Below are 21,400 nucleotides of genomic sequence, written 5' to 3'. Positions count from 1 at the left end.
CTCTCAGGACCTGGGAGGAGCAGGTGGAGGAAAGCCTAAATCTGGGGTGCAGGAGGCAGAAGCACATGGGAGGTGGTTTTGGGGGCATTTCCTCCAGGAAAAACCTGCTTCAACCTGTTTAGTCCTTTTGAACCTCTGCTCCTCTGGCCTCACTCTGGTCCCAGGCCCAGCCGTGCTCAGGGGTGGGCAGAGCACTTGGACTGACCCGCAGGGGCTGCATCCGGATAAGCGCGAGAGCGCCCCAAAGCAAAACTGCCAAGCTCTTACCAAGCAAGCAAGCCGGGCAGGAAAAGGCAATCCCTTGACTCTGTCCCCAGGCGCTGTGGACCCCACACTTCCCCTGCAAGCTCGCAGTCCTCTGCTCACATGTCCTGTGGAGGCTCCCTTGCCACCTTCCACCAAAGTCAAAAGCCCCCTCCTCCCTCACCTGCCAGCCCCCACACCTCCCCTGCTCATCTCCTGCTCTCCCCTGCTCATCTCCTGCCACTATGATCTGGACCCTGCTGATAGGGCACCAGCAGTGCCCCCCTCCTGTGTCCCCTCCCTCCTCCATAAGCCGGGGGCCCTGTGCCTGCTAAGGGGCATAGGTGACTGTCAGCTCAGAGGCTGGCCCCTGCGTACCCATGCCCTCCTGAATGCTCCAGACCCATCAAGGATGAGGCTCTTGGTCCTGGGTCCTTGTGCACGTCTTAGATGGGCCAGAGCCCTGAGAAAGTTGGGACATGGGCAGAGACATAGGATACGTCACCCTCCTCCTCCATCTCTCAGAAACCCATCTGGGCCGCGCGCTCCAGAGCCCAGCACACGGCCAGAGTTTTCTGGGATCTGCCTCCGCAGAACCACTCCATCCTAGTGCAGCCCTTTCCCAGCCCTTCTCTCTGCCCCTCTCCCCGGGGAGTGTCCTCAGAGCCCAGACAACCTCTGCTCTGGCCCCTGTCGCCCAGGCCCCCATGGGACCTGAGAACGCACGTGGCAGGCTGCCTTCTTGAAATGGGCAGAGACAAGGGGAGAGCAAAACACAAATCAATATTTCAATAAATTATCCTGCCGCAGTGGCAGAATCACTCCGGTTGCCAGAGGGGCTGGGCGGCTGGGTGGAAGAAGGCGCTTGCTGGTTCCTCCGGGGCCAGTGGAGAAGGGTGTGTTGTGGGGGCTGTCTGCCTGAGGACCTTTATTCCGGGGTTCTCAACCTGGTGACCTGGGGGATGTGCTTTGTTTTGTCCACATAACTGACTTTAAGTGGGCTCAACATTTACTAGGAGGTGGGCTTACTTTGGAAGACCCAGATTTGAAGATTGGCCCAAGAAATCCGATCTGGCCCCCATTTCTGCATACCCATGGTAGTGGGGTGCTGGGTGCTGTCACCCTGACAGCTGTGTAGGGGCTTCTGGCTTTGCTAGCGTCCTCACTTACCACCGATTGACCCCCACCTTCTTTATTGTGGCGAGGAAATATTTCCGCGTATCCTTACCCCTTTCTCAATGGGCAACACAAAAGATAGATTTGTTTTTCTTATAACCAACCTGCCTCACTGATTTACATCACCTGCCTCACCCCTGTCGGCGTTTGGGGGTTCAACACCCTCCCAGTACTTCCCACAAGCCCACCTCCTGAGCACTCTGGCCTCTCCCCCCCAACCCCCGCTCGCTCTCAGCCTCTTTCAGCCTGGCTCCTGCCTTTGATTCTGTCCTTGACCTCATGGTCCTTTTCCTGCTCTCTGGCCCTGAAACAGGTTTTTCTTTCTGGTTGGACTTTGTACTCCTCCTCAAAGATGTGGCCAGAGCTCTTCTCCCACTGGTGTGGGGCACACCAGCTGGACCCCGGAGACCAGCCACTGCCCTTGACTGGGGTTCCTGTGGTTTCCCCAAGGAAGAAGTGCATTGCTCAAGACTCTCATAGCAAGTGACAATAACACAACTCAAACTGACTTTGACGGGAGAGGTTGCCTGACACACATGAATGAGAAGCATCTCTGGGACAGGCAACCTCTATGAGGGCCCCTGTGACTCCACCTCTTGGTATTCACAGCCTGGCATAGTCCCCTCCCCTTGAGTATGGGCAGGACCGAGATTCCCTTCTGAAATAGACTATGGATCCTGTCTTGGATACACACTGTCTTGCCATCTCTTGGGTTGCTCATGCTGGGGTAGGTGACTGCTCTGGGGTGTGGCAGTAACCCTTGGTCCTGCAGCCCACGAAGAGCTGGGTCCTGCCGGCAGCCACATGAGCAAGCATGGGAGCTGGTCCTCCCCCAGGGAGCCTTCAGATGAAACCACAGCCCCAGCCTCAGATTGCCAGCAATCTCAGGAGAGACCCTGAGCCAGAGTACCCAGATAAGTTGCTTTTGGATTCTTGACCTGCAGAAATAGTGAGATAATAAATGTTTGGAGGTTTTTAGGACATACATTTTTGGAATCACCTGTTATGTAGTGACATAACAAACAGATCCACAGCAGGCTGGCCTCAGGCCTGGGTGAGCCAGGTGGTCATGTGAGGACACCAGGAATTGACTTTTCTCTGGCCTGAGCCCTGCTCTCTCTGTGTTGGCTTCTTCCTCGGGTGGGGTCTCCTCACGTGGGGGCAGAGGGGCACCAGCAGCTCCAGGCTCACGGTCTCACATCTTTCCACCTCCTTGGCCTACTTTGGTTATGTGCTCACTCCGAGCCATCGTGGTGCCCGGAGGATGTGGTGCTGGGATTAGCCAAGCCTGAGTCCTCCCACCGCTGAGCCTGGTGTCAGACCCAGATGAACGGAGGGGGTGTTCTCCCAAAGGGGGCCTGGGCTGATGTTATACAAGTCTAGCCACAAGTAACTGCAGCCCACCAGGGCCTTGGAGGGAACCAGACTGGAATTGGCCCAACACGTGGAACCCTAAGCACCCTGAGGGTATGCCAGCCCATCGCGGGCAATAACCTCCTGCCATGTGGGCTGGTAGACGTGGCCCTGGAGGAAACAGAGCTCCTTCTATGGGAGGTAGCCCAGCAAGGCTGCTCAGCTGCTCTGTGGGCTTGGTGAGTGGGGAGGTCGCACTCCAGGGGGGCTCTGGGGCCATCCTAGATCGAGTGCCTATTGGTGGCCTGGTGATCTCCCTCTGATCTAGACTCGGGCTGGCGATCTCCAGCTCAGTGGGTACAAGCACAGGCCCCAAACTCTAACACCAACTCACATCCGCCCATGAGAGTCTTTTCCTTCTCCTTCCATCCAGAGCTAATTCCCTAGAAAGGGCATCCTCCCACCTGATTCCTTCTTCAGAGCTACGACCTCTCAAGGTTTTCTGGAGGCAGCTACCACCTGGCAGGGACTCGGACTGACCTGCAGGCGTCTGGCTTAGATGGGACACAGATGCCACACTCCCTCCGTCTGGGTGGCGAAGGTTGTGCTAGGGCCTTACGACCACAGATACTTATTTCCTGCTCCTGTTACGTGTTTGGCATCTCTGTCACTCAGGGCCTGGGTGAGAGAGCAGCTACCATCTCGACATTGCTGGTAGCAAGGAGTGATCTCTGCAGGGTCTCCTGTGGGCAGTTAAATACTCCGACCAGGAAGAGGCACAGGTCCCTTTTGCTCACAGCTCACTGGCCAGAGGTAGTCACACTCTCTTCCCGGCCCTGATTGGGGTGCTCACGCACATCCCTTTCCTTGCTGCAGCTTCCCCTGAGCTGTCCATCTCTGTGCCTGTGTCCGGGTCCTGGTCACCACACCTCTCATTCCAGTCTGTGACTTCCTTCATTGGGACTCACTATGTCTTGTTATAATGAGCACTCTTCTCTCCCAGGTGCCTTGTGCTTGGGACTTGGGAATTGGTGCGCCATCTTGTAAGTCATTGACTTGGATAATGCGTGAGAACCCTGGCAGTGAGCGGTCCACCCTGGCCTTGAGTCATTCTTCCTTCTTCTGGAACAGCCTGCCTTCCCAGCAATACCCTCTATCTACTCTTCACTACTTCTATATGTGAAAAGGAATATGTGGCTATGCTTGATGGATGTATTTGTGCCAGGGAAGAAACAGAACACCTGCATACATGTCTACTAGGGAATGTATATCTCTGCTTTACGGACAGATGGATCCTGAAAGAGAAGAAGCTCAGGAAAGAGAAGAAGCTCAGGACTCTTTGCATGGAGGGAGCTCTTCAGTGGTGGGAGTTCATAGTGAGAGGAGCATACACACTGCCTGGTGTGAGGACAGCAGCAAGAAAAGGGAAGCGTGCTGCATAAGGGAGCCTTGCTTTGGGGACAATATGGCATATGTTTTGTTTGGGGAGGCCGTTTAGGGCAGGGCGTTGAATCTAGACTTCGGTTTTAGGCTTCCCAGCTGTGTGGCTAAGGGCAAGTTACTTGACCTCTCTGGGCCTCATTTTCCTGCCTCTCAGGGTGGTTGTGAGGACTGAACGAGAGAGGGAATGCCAGCACCATGGTGCAGAGCGGGCTGCCATGCTGCCCATCCCACAGCCAGCGCTGCTCTCGGGTATGCGTCATGATACAAATGGGACGTGGGGCTTCCAGTGGCTTCCCACCTGTGGTTCCTGAGAGAATTATCGCTATGCCCCTGTTCTGTATGTGGGTCCTCTGCTCTATCTGCTGCAGTTTTTCTCCTCCATGGTGTTTGTGCTGTTGTCTGCAAGACCTTCAAATGGAGAAACAGGGCTCCCATCCCCTTCTCTGGGCTTGCCCACCACATTGGGAGTTCCGTCTCCCCTGCCCAGGACCCTGCCAGAACTGTGAGCTCTTCAGCATGAGGTCCGTGTTGCATTTGCCTCCTGCCCAGGACCACCGCAGGGGCCCCTGGAAGTGGGCGAGGCGGGATGGACTGTGTGAGGCCTCGGATGGCCTCGGAGCTTGGCTTCCACGTCTCACCTGAGAAGTGGGCCGTGGCTTCGTGTGGACACTCACATAGGTGTGTGTGCCTGGGGAGCCTTCCCTCCACTCAGAAGAGTGAGCCAAGGGGAGTAGGGTCCTGAGGGGGACCAGACTCAGCACCATGTGGACCAGGGCCCCAGCAGAGGGGGTCTGTGAGCCCTACAGCTTGCTCAGCTCCCGTCCAGTCAGCCTGACGCTAACCCCTCACTTCCGTCTCTCCTGCCCTCCCCCCCCCCCGCAGTCCATGAGCCTCATTGAGATCGGAAACCCCTCTCAGAGCCTGGAGAACGTCTGCCGCTGGGCTTACCTCCAGCAGAAGCCAGACACAGGTCACGTTGAGTACCATGATCACGCCATCTTCCTCACGCGGCAGGACTTCGGGCCTTCGGGCATGCAAGGTGAGCCTCAGCTCTGCAGGGGCACAGAAAGGAGGGAGGCTGGGCATGAGCCACTGGCCCTTGCAAGGGTCCCCAGCAGCCTTGGTCCAGACTGGGGAGGGTGTCAGGGCAGAGAGAGGCTGTGGCCGCCTTAGCCAGTGAGGGGCTGAGTAAGTACTAGTGACCTCCCAGCTCATCGAAGACCACCGGGGCCTCTGCCATTTCCCCCAGGAAACTGCATCCCTTGGGGGGACAGCAAAGGTCAAAGGTGGTGAAATGGGTAGAGCCTGGGGCTGGCAGCCCCAAGACCAGACAGGATCCAAGGCGGAGTTGTTTGCTTCCCCCCATTTTTAAAAAACAAATTTGAATAAATTTTCCATCTTTAGAAATTAAAGGATTGCACTTAAAAATTCAAACTGTATAAAACTGACGGATCTAAAAGGAGAAATTGACAAGGCCTACGATTATAATTGAAAATTTTAACATATTCTTAGTAAGTGATAGAACAACAGACAAGAACATTGTTAAGGATACAGAAGACTTGAATGAAAAAATGACCTAATGAATTATAGAATACTACTCCAAACAACTGAGGAATACGCACTCTTGATGAGTGCAACACGAAACCATACTAAGCGGGGCCATAGGGAAATCTCAACAAAATACAGAAGATCAAAACCACACACTGGAAAAGAAAAAGAACTCGAAAAACTATGAATGCTTGAAAATTAAACAGTATACTCATCAGTAATCTGTGGTTCAAAGAAGTAACAGTAGAAATTAGAATATATTTTTAAACCAAATGATAATGACAATACTACATATCAAAACTTGTGGCTGTAGCTAACATAATGATTAAATTGTATTTATAACCTTATCAATTTACCAGTCAACCACATCAACCAAAATGGCTAAACCAGATCAACCAATCAACCAAAAGGGCTGGAGAGTCAATCATAGAAACATCTATCTCAAGAAATTCAAGAAAGAACAGCTAACTAAACTCAACAAAAGTGAAAGGAAGGAAATTATACATGTAAGAGCAGGATTGTTGAGATGGAAAACAGTTGTAAAGAAAATCAGTAAAATCAAAATTTGGTTCTTTGAAAAACACAAATTAGAACCGGAATGCCCCCAGCCATGCTAGTTTAAAGAAAGAAAGAAAGAAAATACAGATTTACTAAGATTAGGAATATAAAAGGGATATAATTACAAATCTTACTTTAAAAAAAGGTAATAAGATAATGAGAAGGTATTTTGAACATCATTATATTGATAAATTTAGATGAAAGCTATAAATTCTTTGACAAAACATAAAATCTGGGGAAAAAAAGGATCTGAGTAGTCTCATATCAACTAAAGATACTGACTTTATGATTAAAAGCCTCCCCTTCAAAGTAAACTCCAGGACTTGATCGCTTCACCAGAGAATTTTTCCTAATTTTTAAGGAAGAATAATATCAATCATACACAATCTCTCACAGAATGGAAAGAGAGGAACATTTTTCCAACTGATTTTATGAGACCTGCTAACATTAATACCAAAATCTGAGATGGACATTACAAAAACAAAGTTATAGGCCAGTCTCTCCCATGAATATATATACAAAATCCCAAATAAAATATTAGCAAATCAAATCCAGTGCTACACATAAAAAGCACTATAAGACAATGAATTTGGGCTTATCCTAGGAATGCAAGATTTAGCATATGAAAATCAATCATTGTAATTCACCAAATTAATAGAACAAAGGAGAAAAGCTTGTGGAATCATCTCAATTGATCAAGAAAAAGTATTTGACAAAAATTAATATCCATTTATGATCAAATGTCTTATTGAACTAGAAATAGAAGAAAATGTTCTAAATGTAATAAAAGATACTTACCAGAAAAAAAAAAAAGCTCTAGCAAACATCATATATACTGGTGAAATGTTGAAAGGATTGCCTCTAGACCTGAGAATGGGTCAAGAATACTTGCTATCACCACTTCAATTCAACATTGTAGCGGAGGTCCCAGCCAGTGAAATAAGGCAAGAAAAAAATAAAAATAAGGGTCAGAAAGGAAGAAATCAAACTCTCATTTGAAAATAATATGCTGTGTACATAGAGAACCCAAAAGAATCTACAAATAAGTCATTAGCATTATTGAATAATTTCCTGGATATAATGTCAATATATAAAAATCAATTGAATTTCTGTATTCTAACAGCAAAAAATTAAAATTTGAAAACTACTACCACTTACAATAATAAAAGAATAAAAAATAGCAAACACCTACGAATAAGTTTAACAAAAGATATCCAAGATCTAGACCCCAAAACTGTAAAACACACATACAGAAGTTATAAAAGACAAAATCAATGAAGCGATGTGCCATGCTAATGGATAGGGAGACTCGCTATTGTAAAGAAATCAATTTTCTCCAAACTGACCTGCAAGAGAATGCAAGTGCACTCCAGAACAAGTTCAGATCCAGCAGAATAGTTGGAGATATTGACAAGTTGATTCTAATATTCATCCAGAAATTCAGTGGGCCAAGAGCAGTCAAGAACAATTGGAGAAGATGAGCAAAGTATTCAGTGCTCCCAGAAATACAGTAGTTGAAGAGTGTATTTTGATGCAAGTGTTGACAAATGAATCATGAGAACACAGAGTCCAGACTTGAACTCACCCATGGGTGGACGCTTGATTTATTGTGAAGTGGAGGGGAAAGATGGTCTTTTCAACAAATGGTTGAAATGGTCAAATGGTCAGGTCAGGCAAATATCCAAATTGGGGGAAAAAATGAAGCTTGACACCCCTCCTTTTTTAACTTAATTTTTTTCATTGAGATATAATTGACATATGTCATTATATTAGTTTCAGGTGTGCAACATAATGACAGGCTATATCCTGAAATGATCACAAGTCTAGTTAATATCCATCACCACACATTGTTACAAGGTTTTTTTCTTGTGATGAGAACTTTTAAGATCTACTCTCCTAGCAACTTTCAAATACACAATACAGTATTATGAACTACTGTTTCCATGCTGTACATTACATCCTCAGATCCTATAACTAGAGGTTTATACCTTTTGACCACCTTCCCTCATTTTGCCCATCCCCTACCCACTGCTTCTGTATCTATGAGTTTGGCTTTATTTATTTATTTTTGGATTCCACATATAAGTGAGATCACAGGGTGTTTGTCGTTCTCTGCCTGACTTATTTCAATTAGCATAATGCCCTCAAGTTCCGTCCATGTTGTGAACAGCAGAATTTCCCTTTTATGGCTGAATAATATTCCGGTGTGTGTACACACCACATCTTCTTTATCCATTCATCCACTGATGGACACTTAGGTTGTTTCCACGTCTTGGCTATCATAAATAATGCTGCAATGAACATGGGGGCTGTAGATGGCTTTTTGAGTTAGGTTTGTGTTTCCTTCAGATAAATACCCTGAAATAGAATTTCTGGATCATAGTTCTATAGTTAAAGATAGTTCTATTTTTAAATTTTTCAAGGAACCTCCATACTGTTTTCCACAGTGGCTGCACCAATTTACAGTCCCACCAACAATGCACAAGGGTCCCAGTTCCACACCAACACTTGTTATTTCTTAGTCTTTTTGATACTAGCTATTCTAACAGATGTGGAGTGATACCTCATTGTGTTTTTGACTTGCATTTCCCTGATGGTGAGTGATGTTGAGCTTTTCATGTACCTGTTGGCCATCTGGATGTCTTCTTTGGAAAAGTGTCTATTTGGGTCCTCTACCCATTTTTAAATTGTGTTGTTTGTTTGTTTTTGCTATTGAGTTGTTTGAGTTCCTTATATATTTTGAATATTAACCCCTTATCAGATATACAACTTGCAAATATTTCCTCCTATTTTGAGAGAGGATGTCATGATTGGAGGCAGCAAGAAGGGGCTTCTGTGGTGCTGGTGTGGTTATATTTCTTAACTGGGGAGACTGCTACGTAGGTGTGATCCTTTTGTGATGATTCACTTGTTGTATCCTATGACTTGTGCATTTTCATGGATGTATATCATACTTCAAAAGAAAGAGCTTTAAAAAACCATATAAACTACATATTCAGAAGAGTGGACCCATTTTACCCCATTCCCATTTTCTACAGATAGTCATTTTCATTAGTTTCTGGTTGATCATTCTAGCGATCCTTTTTATGTAAATGAGTATACTTATATAATGTACACGCTCATTACACCCACCACTTCCTTCCATGAATTTTTATACCTACTGCCCTGCATCTTCCTCCACTCTTTTGACCTTTGGCTTCTCTCTGCTGCCCACTTGCTCATATCTGCATAACTAGGGAGACTTCCTGAGTGATCCTGACCAGAGGCCAGATCAGTTTATGTCAACAAAACATTTCTCTGGCAAAGACCAAGATGCAAAACAAAATCAGAGAACTGACTCTAGAGGACACAGAGATAATTTAGAGACTGGAGAAGAACTTTTAAAAAAAAGTAATAGTTCCCAGAATGTTTGAGAAGATACATCCCATAAACCCAGCACGGGTTGCTAGGAAGAATTAGAGAACAGCAAAGAATCTTTATGAAACTAAAGATATAATGGGTAAAATAGAAAATTCAGAAGCTGAAATAAAAAGTCAAGGACAGGGGCTCCTGGGTGGCTCAGTGGGTTAAGTGTCCGACTCTTGATTTCAGCTCAGGTCACGATCTTAGGGTCATGATCTCTACGCTCATTGTGGAGTCTGCTTGAGATTCTCTCTCTCCTTCCTCTTTTGCTCCTCCCCCGGCTTGTGCATGCTCTCTAAATAAATAAATAGATAAATAAATAAAAATAAAATCTTAAAAAAAGTCAAGGGCATCCAAAAAGGTTAAAATAAGAGAACGAAGACATAGAGGCTCAACCCAAGAGGTACAATATCTATCTAATAAGATTTCCAGAAACAAAAGAGCAATAGCAAAATAAAATAAGCTGGAAGGGCATAAAGAAAAATATAAAGATATTTTTGCAAACCTTCAGATCATAAAGACCCATGCAATATGCTAGGAAGTGTGAATAGGCACATGCAGTCTTTGCATACAACGAACAAAGAGAAGATCTCAAAGTTTGGCTCTGGGACACTGATTCCAGAACAATCATCTTAAAATCTGCAGAGCAAAAAATACTTTAAGATACAGATTTTCCTGGGTGCCTGGGCGGCTCAGTTGGTTAAGCAACTGCCTTTGGCTCAGGTCATGATCCTGGAGTCCCGGGATCGAGTCCCACATCGGGCTCCCTGCTCGGCGGGGAGTCTGCTTCTCCCTCTGACTCTCCCCCCTCTCATGCTATCTCTCTCTCTCTTTCTCATTCTCTCTCTCTCAAATAAATAAATTAAATCTTTTTTTAAAAAGATACAGATTTTCCTGTTTATTACAAGGGGAAAAAGACAGTGGTTTGATTATGATGATTTTACAAACAAGTCTAACACCAGCACACTCCGGGTCACCAGGCCCTCCTTCTTTTCTTCTCTACTCTTTCCTTTGAATAAATTGCCTTGGGATCGCCCCGTGGGGTCTGCGAGGAGTGAGGCTAGGTCAGGGTTCCAAGGGCAGAGGCTCCTTGCTTGGTGGGCCTCTAGGTGGTGTCTTAGCAGACCCCCCCCCCCCCCACACACACACACAGCTCTGTCCGCCCTTCTTTATCTTATCCAGGGGCAAGTGGCTAGGCCCCATTCCCTGGTTTTCCTCAGTGGTAGGTGCGGTCTCAGGGTCATGTCCCCCTCCCCCTCCTCACCCATGGGAATGCTGTCCTCTAAGGCTGGAGACATCTGAAGGACAGCCCCACCCTCCGATCAGATTCAGCCCACCCTGAGGATTCAGCTGTTCCACGGGCCGACCACCTGCAGGCCTTCTGGCCCCCCTGCTTGAGCTGTTCTAGCTCATTCCTCAGTCCTCGCCTTGATCCCTGTGTGTCTCCATTTCCTGACTGCTTCTTTGAGCTGCACAATGTAACTGGGTTGGAAAACACACTGTGTCCCCTCACTATTACATGTGAATTCAGTGGCTCTTTCTAAGCCACTTGAGTGGGGATGGGGCTGGGCTGGCTGAGGGCAGGGGGGTCCTTGGGCATCTATGTCAGGGGGATGTGGCCTGCTGCAGCCACCCCTCCCCACTCCTGCTCCTCACCCTCCGCCTCTGGGGCACCTTGCCTGGGTCGGGCTCCTTCCCCACAGACCCCTGGAAGAGGGGAACGCTTCAGGAGGAACATGGCTCAGACTCTCCTCAGCCAGAGTACAGGTTCACTGGCTGAGCGCTCGGAGGGCCTTGTCTGCAGCTGGCCTACCCCTCCATCCTCTCGGCCAGTCCTGGCTGCATGACAGCAGGGCAGTTTGGCCTGCTCGCTCTCGTCCCTGGGCTCTGCCCTTGAGCAGCGTCGGGGGTCCATCCTCACTGCTCCCTGTGTGTGCTATGGAAATGGGCCTAGCTGGGGTCTCACAGGACCGGGAGAAGCCACGGGGGACCCAGGGACGGCCCTCCCGAGGGGGAGTGGGCTCAGGGACCAGGGTTCCTAGAGCAGGGGGAGGAGGTGTGGAAGGCATGTGTTGCTGGGGGGCCAGAAGGTCACTCAGTGAAGTGCGAAGATGGGAGGGGGCAGGAAAGAGAAGAGCAGGCAGGAAGCTGCCAAGGCGGCAGGGAGCTCTAGCACTGGAGACCTGTACCTGGGAAACTGACCCCTGCTGCAGCGTGGACAGTGACGGGCACGGCTGAGGCCGGCTGCCTGGGGCGCATGTCACCTGAGCTGTGTCAGCGTGGGGCAGCTGGTTTGGCTTCTTTGCTCTGGGGATGGTGGGGGGCATTGGGGCCCGGGCATCCCCCTGATTCAGGCCCTGAGCTAGAGTCGCCCTTTGTCTCCTCCCAGGCTATGCTCCTGTCACTGGGATGTGCCACCCCGTCCGCAGCTGCACCCTGAACCACGAGGATGGCTTCTCCTCAGCATTCGTGGTGGCCCACGAGACCGGCCACGTGTAAGTGGCTTCGCTGTCCTTGTCGCGTGGGGAAGATCGGGGCCCTCTGTGCCCTGGGGAGGGGAGGGAGGGGACACGCCCTCTGTGAAAAGCACCTGGGAAGTTCTGACCCCAGCACTGCACAGGGCCGGCCTGAGGTCCACATTGTGCTGAGGGAACAAATCAAAGGTCCATGCGGGTGCTGGGAGACTCCTAGGCATTATGCCATGCAAGCCCCTGGGCAGGGGGCCTCCTTACCCCCTTTTACACACCAATAACCGGGGCGCTGAGGGAGCCCTGCCCGGAATTAGAGAGCCGGAGGCGGGGAAGCCACAACTCCACCCAGGTATGCAGCCCCGAGGCACCCCCCGAATTTGGGGGAAACTCCGCAGGGCCGCTGGGTCCGTGCAGGAACTTGAGCCCACACGGGCTGAGTACGTGGAGGCTCCAGCGGAGGCTGCGCCGGCCTCCGCTGCCTGCTCAAGAAACAGCGCCCCCTGGTGGGCAGGATGTCGAGGGGCGGCCTCCGGACACGGTCTCCCCCGCGCCCCTGGCTTTAAGAATAGAGCTGGTGGAAAACCTGGCTCAGGGCAGACCAGCGAAAGCCCCGGGGAGTCGCTGGGGGAGGCTGGGGCGGCCCCCCGGCTGCCAGGTCAGTGCGGCTGCCTTGCCCCGCCCCGCACAGGCTGGGCATGGAGCACGATGGGCAGGGCAACCGCTGTGGCGACGAGGTGCGGCTGGGCAGCATCATGGCGCCCCTGGTGCAGGCCGCCTTCCACCGCTTCCACTGGTCCCGCTGCAGCCAGCAGGAGCTGAGCCGCTACCTGCAGTGAGTACCCCCGGTGTCGGCAGGACGACCCCGCAGCGCTGGGCCCAGCTCTAGGAGGACGGGTGCACACCCTCCCCACCCCCACCCCCCCCAGTGTGCCTTTGTCCCGCCCGAGGCCTCAGACTTCAGTCCTCCAGCCCAAGGTGCAGGGGAGGGAAGGCAGAGCAGCGCGGGTCAGTGTGCGCGTGGTGGGGGAGGTCCCATTGTCAGGGGGCTAGGCCCTGAATGGAAAGTGGGCACAGAAGCTGCACCTTTAATGGGATGCCCGGGGAGCTTACCAAGGAAAAAAGATGCAGCAGGGAAACTGAGGCAGCACGGCTGAGGGCTGAAGGTGCAGACGGGCCCCCCACCATGGCTCCGGAAGGGGCCGCAGCTGCCCGCTGAAGGCTGCGTGTGGCGCCCCCGTGTGTTCCCCCCAGCTCCTATGACTGCCTGCGGGACGACCCCTTTGCCCACGACTGGCCGGCGCTGCCCCAGCTTCCAGGGCTGCACTACTCCATGAACGAGCAGTGCCGCTTCGACTTCGGCCTGGGCTACATGATGTGCACGGCGGTGAGTGTCCGAGCACCCCTGGGTGCTCCTGCCCTGTCTGACTGGCTTCTCAGGAGGTGACGGGTGTTGGGTGGCTCCTGAGGGCGGGCTGGAGCAGGCCTCCAGAGTGGCAGTCTCTCCCTCTGCACCCGCTGGCTCCCTCCCACTCGGCACCCAGTGCCCACCTGGCCAGACGAGACATGGTCCTGGTGACGAGGCCTGTGACCAGGGGACCGCAAGGGATGGCGGGAGGAGTGCTGGTGAGGCCCCTGTGTTGCCTGCAGCATTCCGGAGGGCTTCCCTGAGAAAGAAGTGAGGTGTAAAGGCTAAGTGGGAGGAGAGGACATTCCAGAAGGCAGGAATCACATGTGCAAAGGCCTAGAGGTGAGGGCACATAGCATACAGAGGAGCAACCAGTCGTTTCTGGGGTCTGGTGCTAGGGCAGAGCCCTCGGCGGGACCCCCACTCATCAGAACGGACTGTGTCTGCTGCTCAGGGCCCACCCTGTCCAAGGCAGCGTGGCAAGAGCACTAGTGTGTTAGCGTCTGACCTGATGCTCCTCTCAGCCGCAGGAAGGAAGCGAGCAAAGTATTCCCGTTTTACAGATGAGGAAACTGAGCACTTAGGTGACATGCCTAAGGCCACAGCGAGCAAGTGGTGGACTCTGGGACTGATGCAGGTGCTCTAAGCTCTTGTGTGGCTGCCTAACGAGCTTGGTGGGCTTGATTCTCATTGCAGCGGGGAGCTCTAGAAATGTTTCAAGAGGGGAGTGGCATAGCCAGGTCTGAGTTTCAGCTGCATCCCTCAGGGACATCCTGGAGGAAGGACAGCAAGCAGAAAGGCCAGAGAAGAGGTGACTGGGGTCCAGGAAACAGAGGCCAAGGCTGAAGCAAGAGAAGGGCAGAGGGGAGGGCTTTAGGAGGTGGAGTCCTCAGCAGGGGGACAGTAGGTGCCCGTGGGGCCCTGCAGTGACAGCCCCTCCCCGCCACTCCTACCGGGGCCAAAGGGATGCCCACCCAGCCTTCCTGACAGCTGTCTGGCCGGGCTCCCAGCTCTCTGTCCAGGCTCCATGACAGGTGCAGGGGTCAAAGCCTGGAGGCTGGGCGGGGGGGGGGGCAGTCGCTGCAGGGGCAGGAAGCAGCCACTGCATGCTGGAGGTTGTCACGGCCACAGAATCACACGGGGCTCAGGGCACCACACAGGCCTGTCCTGGGCAGCCAAGCTGTGCCTGACTCTGCCCCGTCCAAGAGGACCCTGGGGGGACAGGGCGGGCCCCTGGAGGGTCCCCAGAGTGGGAGGCAGCTGGCCGAGCTACAGTGCTGTCTTTCAGTTCCGGACCTTCGACCCCTGCAAGCAGCTGTGGTGCAGCCACCCTGACAACCCTTACTTTTGCAAGACCAAGAAGGGGCCCCCCTTGGACGGGACCATGTGTGCACCCGGCAAGGTGAGTGGGAGCAATGGGCAGGCAGTGTGATATGCACGGGTCTCCAGGGACAGGCACTGCAGCACCGGTGGGTGGGGAGGGGCCGGGGGCCTTCTCGTGGACCCCTGCCTCCTTTCTAATAACTCTTCACACCTGACACTCCAGAATTTCTGTCCCCTCTACTTCCAGCGCACTAGTTCTCTGTCGGAACAAACCTGGTGTCCCAAAACTCCTCTCTGTGCTTCAAGCACCGCCGCCCCCCCTCCCGCCCCCCGCACCGCTCGGGAATCCACTCCTCTCAGGAGCAGCCTTCTGTACCCACCACGGACACTGTGAGTGACTGGGTCACTTTAAGGTCAGCATTGGGGGCTGTTGGCCACTGGGTCCCTAGGCTCAGCATCAGGCTTAGCCTCTCCATCCCTGGGGCCTCCGTGTGTGCCCCCTGGAGAGCACACTTGTCCCTTGAGGCAGCTCCGTGGCTGCTCCCGGCACCTGCCAGCCACCCAGACCCACTTCCCACTGTCCAGCAACTTGACAAAAGACTGGCTTTTCTCACTGGTGTCCTTTAGCCAAAAACTCTGGGCTTGATTCTCACAGGCTCAGAGGAGATCACGTGCCCGCTCTTCAGCCAATCACCTGCTCGGGGCTGGCTTGTGCAGATGAGCCTGAGCCTGGGTGACAGCCCAGCCCCACAGACCTGACAGTGTGGGGGTGGGGAGTGGGACGTGCACACCAGCTCGTGTGCCCCACCATCAGGCCTACGAAGTTCCCCAAGTCGTCTGTGCCTGAGGTTCCTCCATGTAGGTCTTAAATTCTGGCTGATTTTAGTTCTTGGTACACCTTCTTAAAAATACAGATTTCCAGGCTCACCCCTGCAGGTTTTGGTTTGAGGTAAGGATCGGGGATTGCGTTGGTTTTTGTTTTGTTTTTGGTTTTTGTTTTTTTTTTAATTATGGCAAAATTCACATGACCCAATATTTGCCATTTTAACCACGTTACACAAGTCAGCGGCTTTTTATTGCATGCAGTAAGGAGGTGCAATGTCCTGCAGTGTCTTGCAGCCGTTATTATGTAGTTGCAGAAGTTTTCACCCCAAAAGGAGACCCCACTAAACAGTGACTCCCCATTCCCCTCCTGTCTCCAGCTCCTGGCAGCTGCTAGTCTGCCTTCCGACTCTGTGGATTTGCCCTTTCTGGGATCCCAGAGAAGCAGGGTCGTACAGTACGTGGCCTTTTGTGTCTGGCTGCTTTCAGCGAGGGTTTTTAAGGTTCATCCGTATGGTAGCACGCATCAGTGTTTTGTTCCTTTTTATGGCTGAATAATATTCCACTGTAGGGCTAGACCACAATTTGTTTATCCGCTCATCCATGGGACATTTGGATTGTTTCCGCCTTTTGGTGTTTGTGAATAGTGCTGCTATGCACATTTGCCTACAGATTTTTGTTTGAAGATCTGGGAATTGGTATTTCTAAGGGTGCGCCCAGGTGATTGAGCCGTGGCCCCCAACTCCGTGAACTGTTAGAAGTTGGAGGTGGGATGTTGTTAGCAATGCGCCAGGGACCGCATGAAGCCAGAACTAACCATGTAGCCCTCCTCCCCACAGGAGCTCGGTGGAGGGAACGGGGGCCTTGAAGCCTTTGCCACAAGCTCCGTGATGAGCTCAGTAAACGCTGAGCTGGGGGCTGAGACTAGCTTAGCATGGCTTCCTCCCCCACCTGTGTCCTCACTTCTTGCATCCCGCCCTGCACAGAGAGAAGGTGGATGGAGCAGGAGGCAGCCTCGCCCAGGCGTACTCGCCCAGAGTTGCAGGGCAGGTTTTACCTGGCAGGAACCCCAGCCACTGGGAGAAGGTGGGCCAGGGAATGCCTGCAATTCTGGCCTGTTTGCCCCACTTCTCTTGTGGGGCAGGGGGGAGGGTCTGGTGAGGAAGGTGCACAGATGTAGCCAAAGTGCTTCTCCTCACAGAAACCACCGAGCTGGCCGTTGCCCTTCATTCGTTTTGGTGGTGGGATCCTTTGTTCATTTAGCCCAGTAAAGACAATTACATTTTATTTGTTAAAAAAACAGAGCTGTGCTGGATGTGTTGGGGGCAGAGCTGGGCTCAGCCTGCCTTGGTTCGCCACAGCACGGCGAAAACTGACCCACATCAGGAATTCTTGGTGTGTGAGGCGGTGGGTGGAGGGGCAAAGGGAGAGGCAGGGGCTCCTCCTGGGGGCCTATCAGACTCCTCTGCCTGTGTGCATTCGTGTCTTTCAATATGTTACTCATTACTGTGTGCAGTTTTGTATTTGGGCGGCAGCCCTCCCTTATCTTTCCCTTTCCTGGGAGAAACGCCACAGGGGCAAGGAGAGAGGGGAGTGGGGAGGGAGCGGGGGGGTTGGCTGGGTTGGAGAAATAGCAGGACATCTCGGGGAAGAGGGCTGTGAAGACTTCAGCTGTCCCTGTGGGGCCCCAGCCCTGGGCAGGGGGTGGACAGAGATCGGGCTCGGGACACAGTGTGGCTGGCCTGGGATCCTCACTGTGCACACTGTCCAGCAGCTCACCCCAAGCACATCGTCCCCTCTGGTGGTCTTGGCTGAGAGGGGAGAGGTAAGCGTGTTGACCTTGGGCAAAGAAGCGAGCAGTGGGCCTGCGCATCCGGCTGCTTGGCCACCTCAGGTCCACAGTATTCATTCATTCACATCCACTGTATGTGTCGGCCCCCTCTGCCTCCTCTGCCTCCTTCAGGCCTCACCATCGGTGGGGGTCAGCCGCGAGCGGGAAGAGGTGGCCGAGACCGGTAGTGAGGTCATGAGTGCCCTGTTGGGAAGGTCAGAGAGGCTTCCCTGTCGGTGACCCCCGCTGAAGCCCAGAAGGTAGGGGGAAGTGAGACGAGCAATCCAGATGGGAGAGCATGCCGAGCGGGAGCCTGCTGAGGAAGGCCAGAGAGGGCAGATGAGATGGGGAAGGCTGGTGTTTTGAAATACAACATATTAATATAAAATTTGAGGCGGAGTGAGGCCGGCAGACCAGAAGATGATTACCAGTGAAAACCCAGTTTGTTTCTCACAGATCCCAGAAAGAAAGCCTGCAGGGAGCCATGCGTGGAAGGCCCGGGGTGGGCCAGGAGGCAAAGGGTGGGGGCAGATATGGTTTCTGTAGAAAGGAACAGGCGAGGCAGGGTAAGCAGGCTTCGGATCGGCCAGTGTGAATGATGTCAGTGCGTTCTGGGCCAGAGCCCTTAGTCGTCTGGTACCCGCCCCTGGGGTGATTTGGGCAGGGGATGGTGGCCTTGAGTATGAGAGCCTGACAAGAGGATGTGTTTGGATCGTAACCCCTGGAATGGTTGGTTTGCATTTAAAAATCACGCAATTGCAGGAGTTGTTTACTGTCTCTAGAAATTGGCTAATCCTGAGAGGGGCAGTCGCTTTAGGGTCAGAATCCAGAAAACAAAAGACACAGTGACTCCACATGGCTCCCTAGGAGGCCATGGTGATAGCCTGCTTCTGTCCCACCCTGTTGAGGGTGCTGGCAACAGGCATGCCCTGGATACTCTAGAGCAGGGTCAGGCGCAGCACAGAGGGTGCTCCCAGGTGCCTCTGCCCTGCAGGCCAGGCTGGTGGGCTCACCTTGCCCTCCCTGCGTGAGCCAGAGTCAGGGCAGAGGGCGGCATGCAGGCCCAGGGAGGGGGTCAAAGATGGCTCCTGCCTCATGTGTCTGTGGGCAGGAAAGAGTCCTCCATATGCTCTCACATTCGCATGCAGCATCTTGGGGAAGCAACACCCACCCCCAGTTTTCATGATTTCTGTTTCAGAGATGCATGCCCTGTGGAAAGGCCCCGAGATGCTCCTGTGTCAAGCTTCCTGTTTCCCAGCACAGTTGAGAATGGGCGGGCAGGCATAGTGACAGGGAAAGCCCAGGATCTGGGCCTGGGAGTTGGAGCCCTGGGTCTCCTTCCTCACGAGGGACCTGGAGCCATCCTTTCTCCCTCTAGCAAGTCACCTAAGTGTCCAGCTCACCGGCCCTCACAGCTCAGGTTCCTGGCACGTGGTACCCACTCAGGACATGCTGGTGGGTGGAGGAAGGTTGAGGATGGCAGTGGTTCTGAACTGTTAAACACACACTTCCCTGAAAGAGAGCAGGCTCTCAGAGCAACCCAGCAGAATTCCCAGCCCCTGCCCAGGTGCGTTAGCACTGTCCATGGTACTTAGCCCGCGAAGCAGCCCCGTCAGCTTGTCCTTGGGCTCAGAATTCACTCAGGACAAGCGACTTCGTGCTTTTAAATGTTCAAGCCTCTCTCTCTGTTGCATGAAATATTTGTAGGCATTTAAACGTATGTTCATAGAGCATTTTAAAAACGTTAAGCATGTTCTTTTAAATAATGGCACTGAGGTATCAGAGTATGCAATTGTTCATTTGGGGTAATGTTAAATGCTCACAGTCATCCAGGAGGAAATAAATCAAAATATTGGAAGGATGACTTCTGAGCGGTGGAATGAAGGGTGATTTTCCCTTCCTTCTGCCTTGCTTCATGTTTCCTATGATGCATGAATATTGTCTCTGTGCATTTGGAGCTGAGGCTGTGGAGGAGGTGGTCACACTGTGGGCCTGTGGGATGTTCTGAGTTGTCCTGGGCCCAGCTCCCCATTTCCAGACTTGGGACTGATCTGTCCAATAGGGACAAGGGGACCACTCTCTGGCCTCCTCCATCGTCCTGGTCCTTGGCCCCTCAACCAGCAGTGGCTTAGAGGTTGGGTCCCAGTCTCAGCCTTCAGAGATGCCAGGAGCACTCATTCCCTCTGTGTCCTAGTCAGCTCGGGCGGTTGTCACAGAAATGCCAGAGACTGGGGGCTTAAACAGCAGGTCTGTATTTCTCACAGTTCTGGAGGCTGGAGTCTGAGATCAGGGTGCCAACATGGTTGGGTTCTGGTGGGGGTTGCCGAATCGTCTTTCTCATGGTCTTATAAGGGGCTTTACCCTCATGACCCAATCACCTCCCAAAGGCCCCCATCTTCTAATACCATCACATTGGTGCTTTAGGCTTTCACATATGAATTTGCAGAGGACACAGATGTTCATTCCACAGCATCCCCTTACCTGGGCCCTCTTCCTTGTCTGCCAGTGCCCCCGCCCCGCACCATCAGCTAGGGGGCCACCAGCCAGCATTTCTATGGGCTCTTCTCTCCCCTTCCATGGTTGAGTGAGGGGCACTTTGGGATGAGAGATGGGGTAACCATGGCCTGGAAGGACATGACCAGCATCACCAGTGGCCTGCAGCCAGGCTGGCCTGACCCCAGGCTCTCCAACCGTGTGCCAGCCTTATGATGGTGGAGCCGTTGACCGCTTACCCAGAGCACAGAAGGGGCAATCCAGAGGGTCGCAGCCTCTGTCACACCTCACAAGCGTTCACACTGGCATGAAGGCAGGTCTGGGAGTCCTTCAGTGGGTTAAGAGCAAGAGGCCTGTGTCAGGAAGGGAGGGAGGGAGGAAGGAGTGAGGTATCCTCCCAAACAGAGATGTGCACAGAAGTAGGGAGGCAGGGAAGGGCCCGTCTGAGAGGTGAGACCCAGGAGGGACGCCTGGCAGTGACTTGGGCATGGAGACGGCAGCTGCGGCCATCTTCCTGGGGAGCTCTGGCAGGATCACCACCTGGGGGGAGAACAAGGCATCGCATAGCAATACGGCCACAATATGGGGCTCAGCAGGCCCCCCACCCAAAGCTCTGGGCCGGCACAACTCTGACATTGTGCTCAACCTTGACCAGGGGTTGGCTGTGGCTGTCCCCAGGAAAGAGGCACGACTGGGCTGAGCAGCGCACGTTGGCTGTGGGCATGTCCTGGAGAGGACTGGGAGCAAGAGCCTGGGTGGGGGGGGGTCTCTTCCTGCATCCACCGCACTGGGTGTGGGGGAAGGAAGTAGAGTGATGATGGGCTTCCAGAGCAGAGGCATTCCCAGAGGCAGGGAGGAGAGATGGCGTGGTCTGTTCAGAGAGCAGTCAGCGGCCAGGTGCATGGAGCAGGAAGGGCGGGTAGGAGCTGGTCATGCAGGGCCTTTGACGAAGAGCCCGTCTGAATCCTGCAGCACAGGAGCCTGCAGGCAGTTTTGAGAGAGGAGCAGAGGTGAATTTACCATGAAGCTTAGGATGCCTAAGCTCCGGGGCCTCTCACTTCCGCTGGGCCCATTACGAGGCCCCAAGAGGGGCCTCGCCATGTGTTCACACGGTCGTGTGTTTTCATAACATTTGCAAAAGTAAAGATCACTTCTTTTTTCACCCCCCCTTTCCCTTCAGTATGCCTCTGTCACTGCCTTTAGAGTGGCAATGGGTGCTTTGTGGCTTTGGCTAAGGAGAAATTGCATTTGAGGTCTATTTATTGGCTTGTTTACATGGTCTCAGTATCTTTCACGTACAGTTAAGTTACTACAGCTGTCCAGGTGCAGGAA

The 21,400-nt window shown here is 52.6% G+C and overlaps 1 protein-coding gene across 1 annotated transcript in view; it reads left to right on the top strand.

The window, feature by feature from the left end:
* Window positions 1-21,400, top strand: part of ADAMTS2 (ADAM metallopeptidase with thrombospondin type 1 motif 2) — a 221,796-nt gene that overhangs the window by 166,658 nt on the left and 33,738 nt on the right. Inside the window, exons 6-10 of the mRNA XM_027604731.2 lie at window positions 5,098-5,254; window positions 12,113-12,218; window positions 12,883-13,026; window positions 13,446-13,578; window positions 14,888-15,001. Of these exons, the coding sequence (XP_027460532.1) occupies window positions 5,098-5,254; window positions 12,113-12,218; window positions 12,883-13,026; window positions 13,446-13,578; window positions 14,888-15,001 (654 nt within the window). The remainder of the gene's footprint in view (window positions 1-5,097; window positions 5,255-12,112; window positions 12,219-12,882; window positions 13,027-13,445; window positions 13,579-14,887; window positions 15,002-21,400) is intronic.

Source organism: Zalophus californianus, chromosome 5 (assembly GCF_009762305.2).
Source record: "Zalophus californianus isolate mZalCal1 chromosome 5, mZalCal1.pri.v2, whole genome shotgun sequence".
Lineage (NCBI taxonomy): Eukaryota > Metazoa > Chordata > Mammalia > Carnivora > Otariidae > Zalophus > Zalophus californianus.
This window is presented reverse-complemented; position numbering and strand designations above follow the sequence as displayed.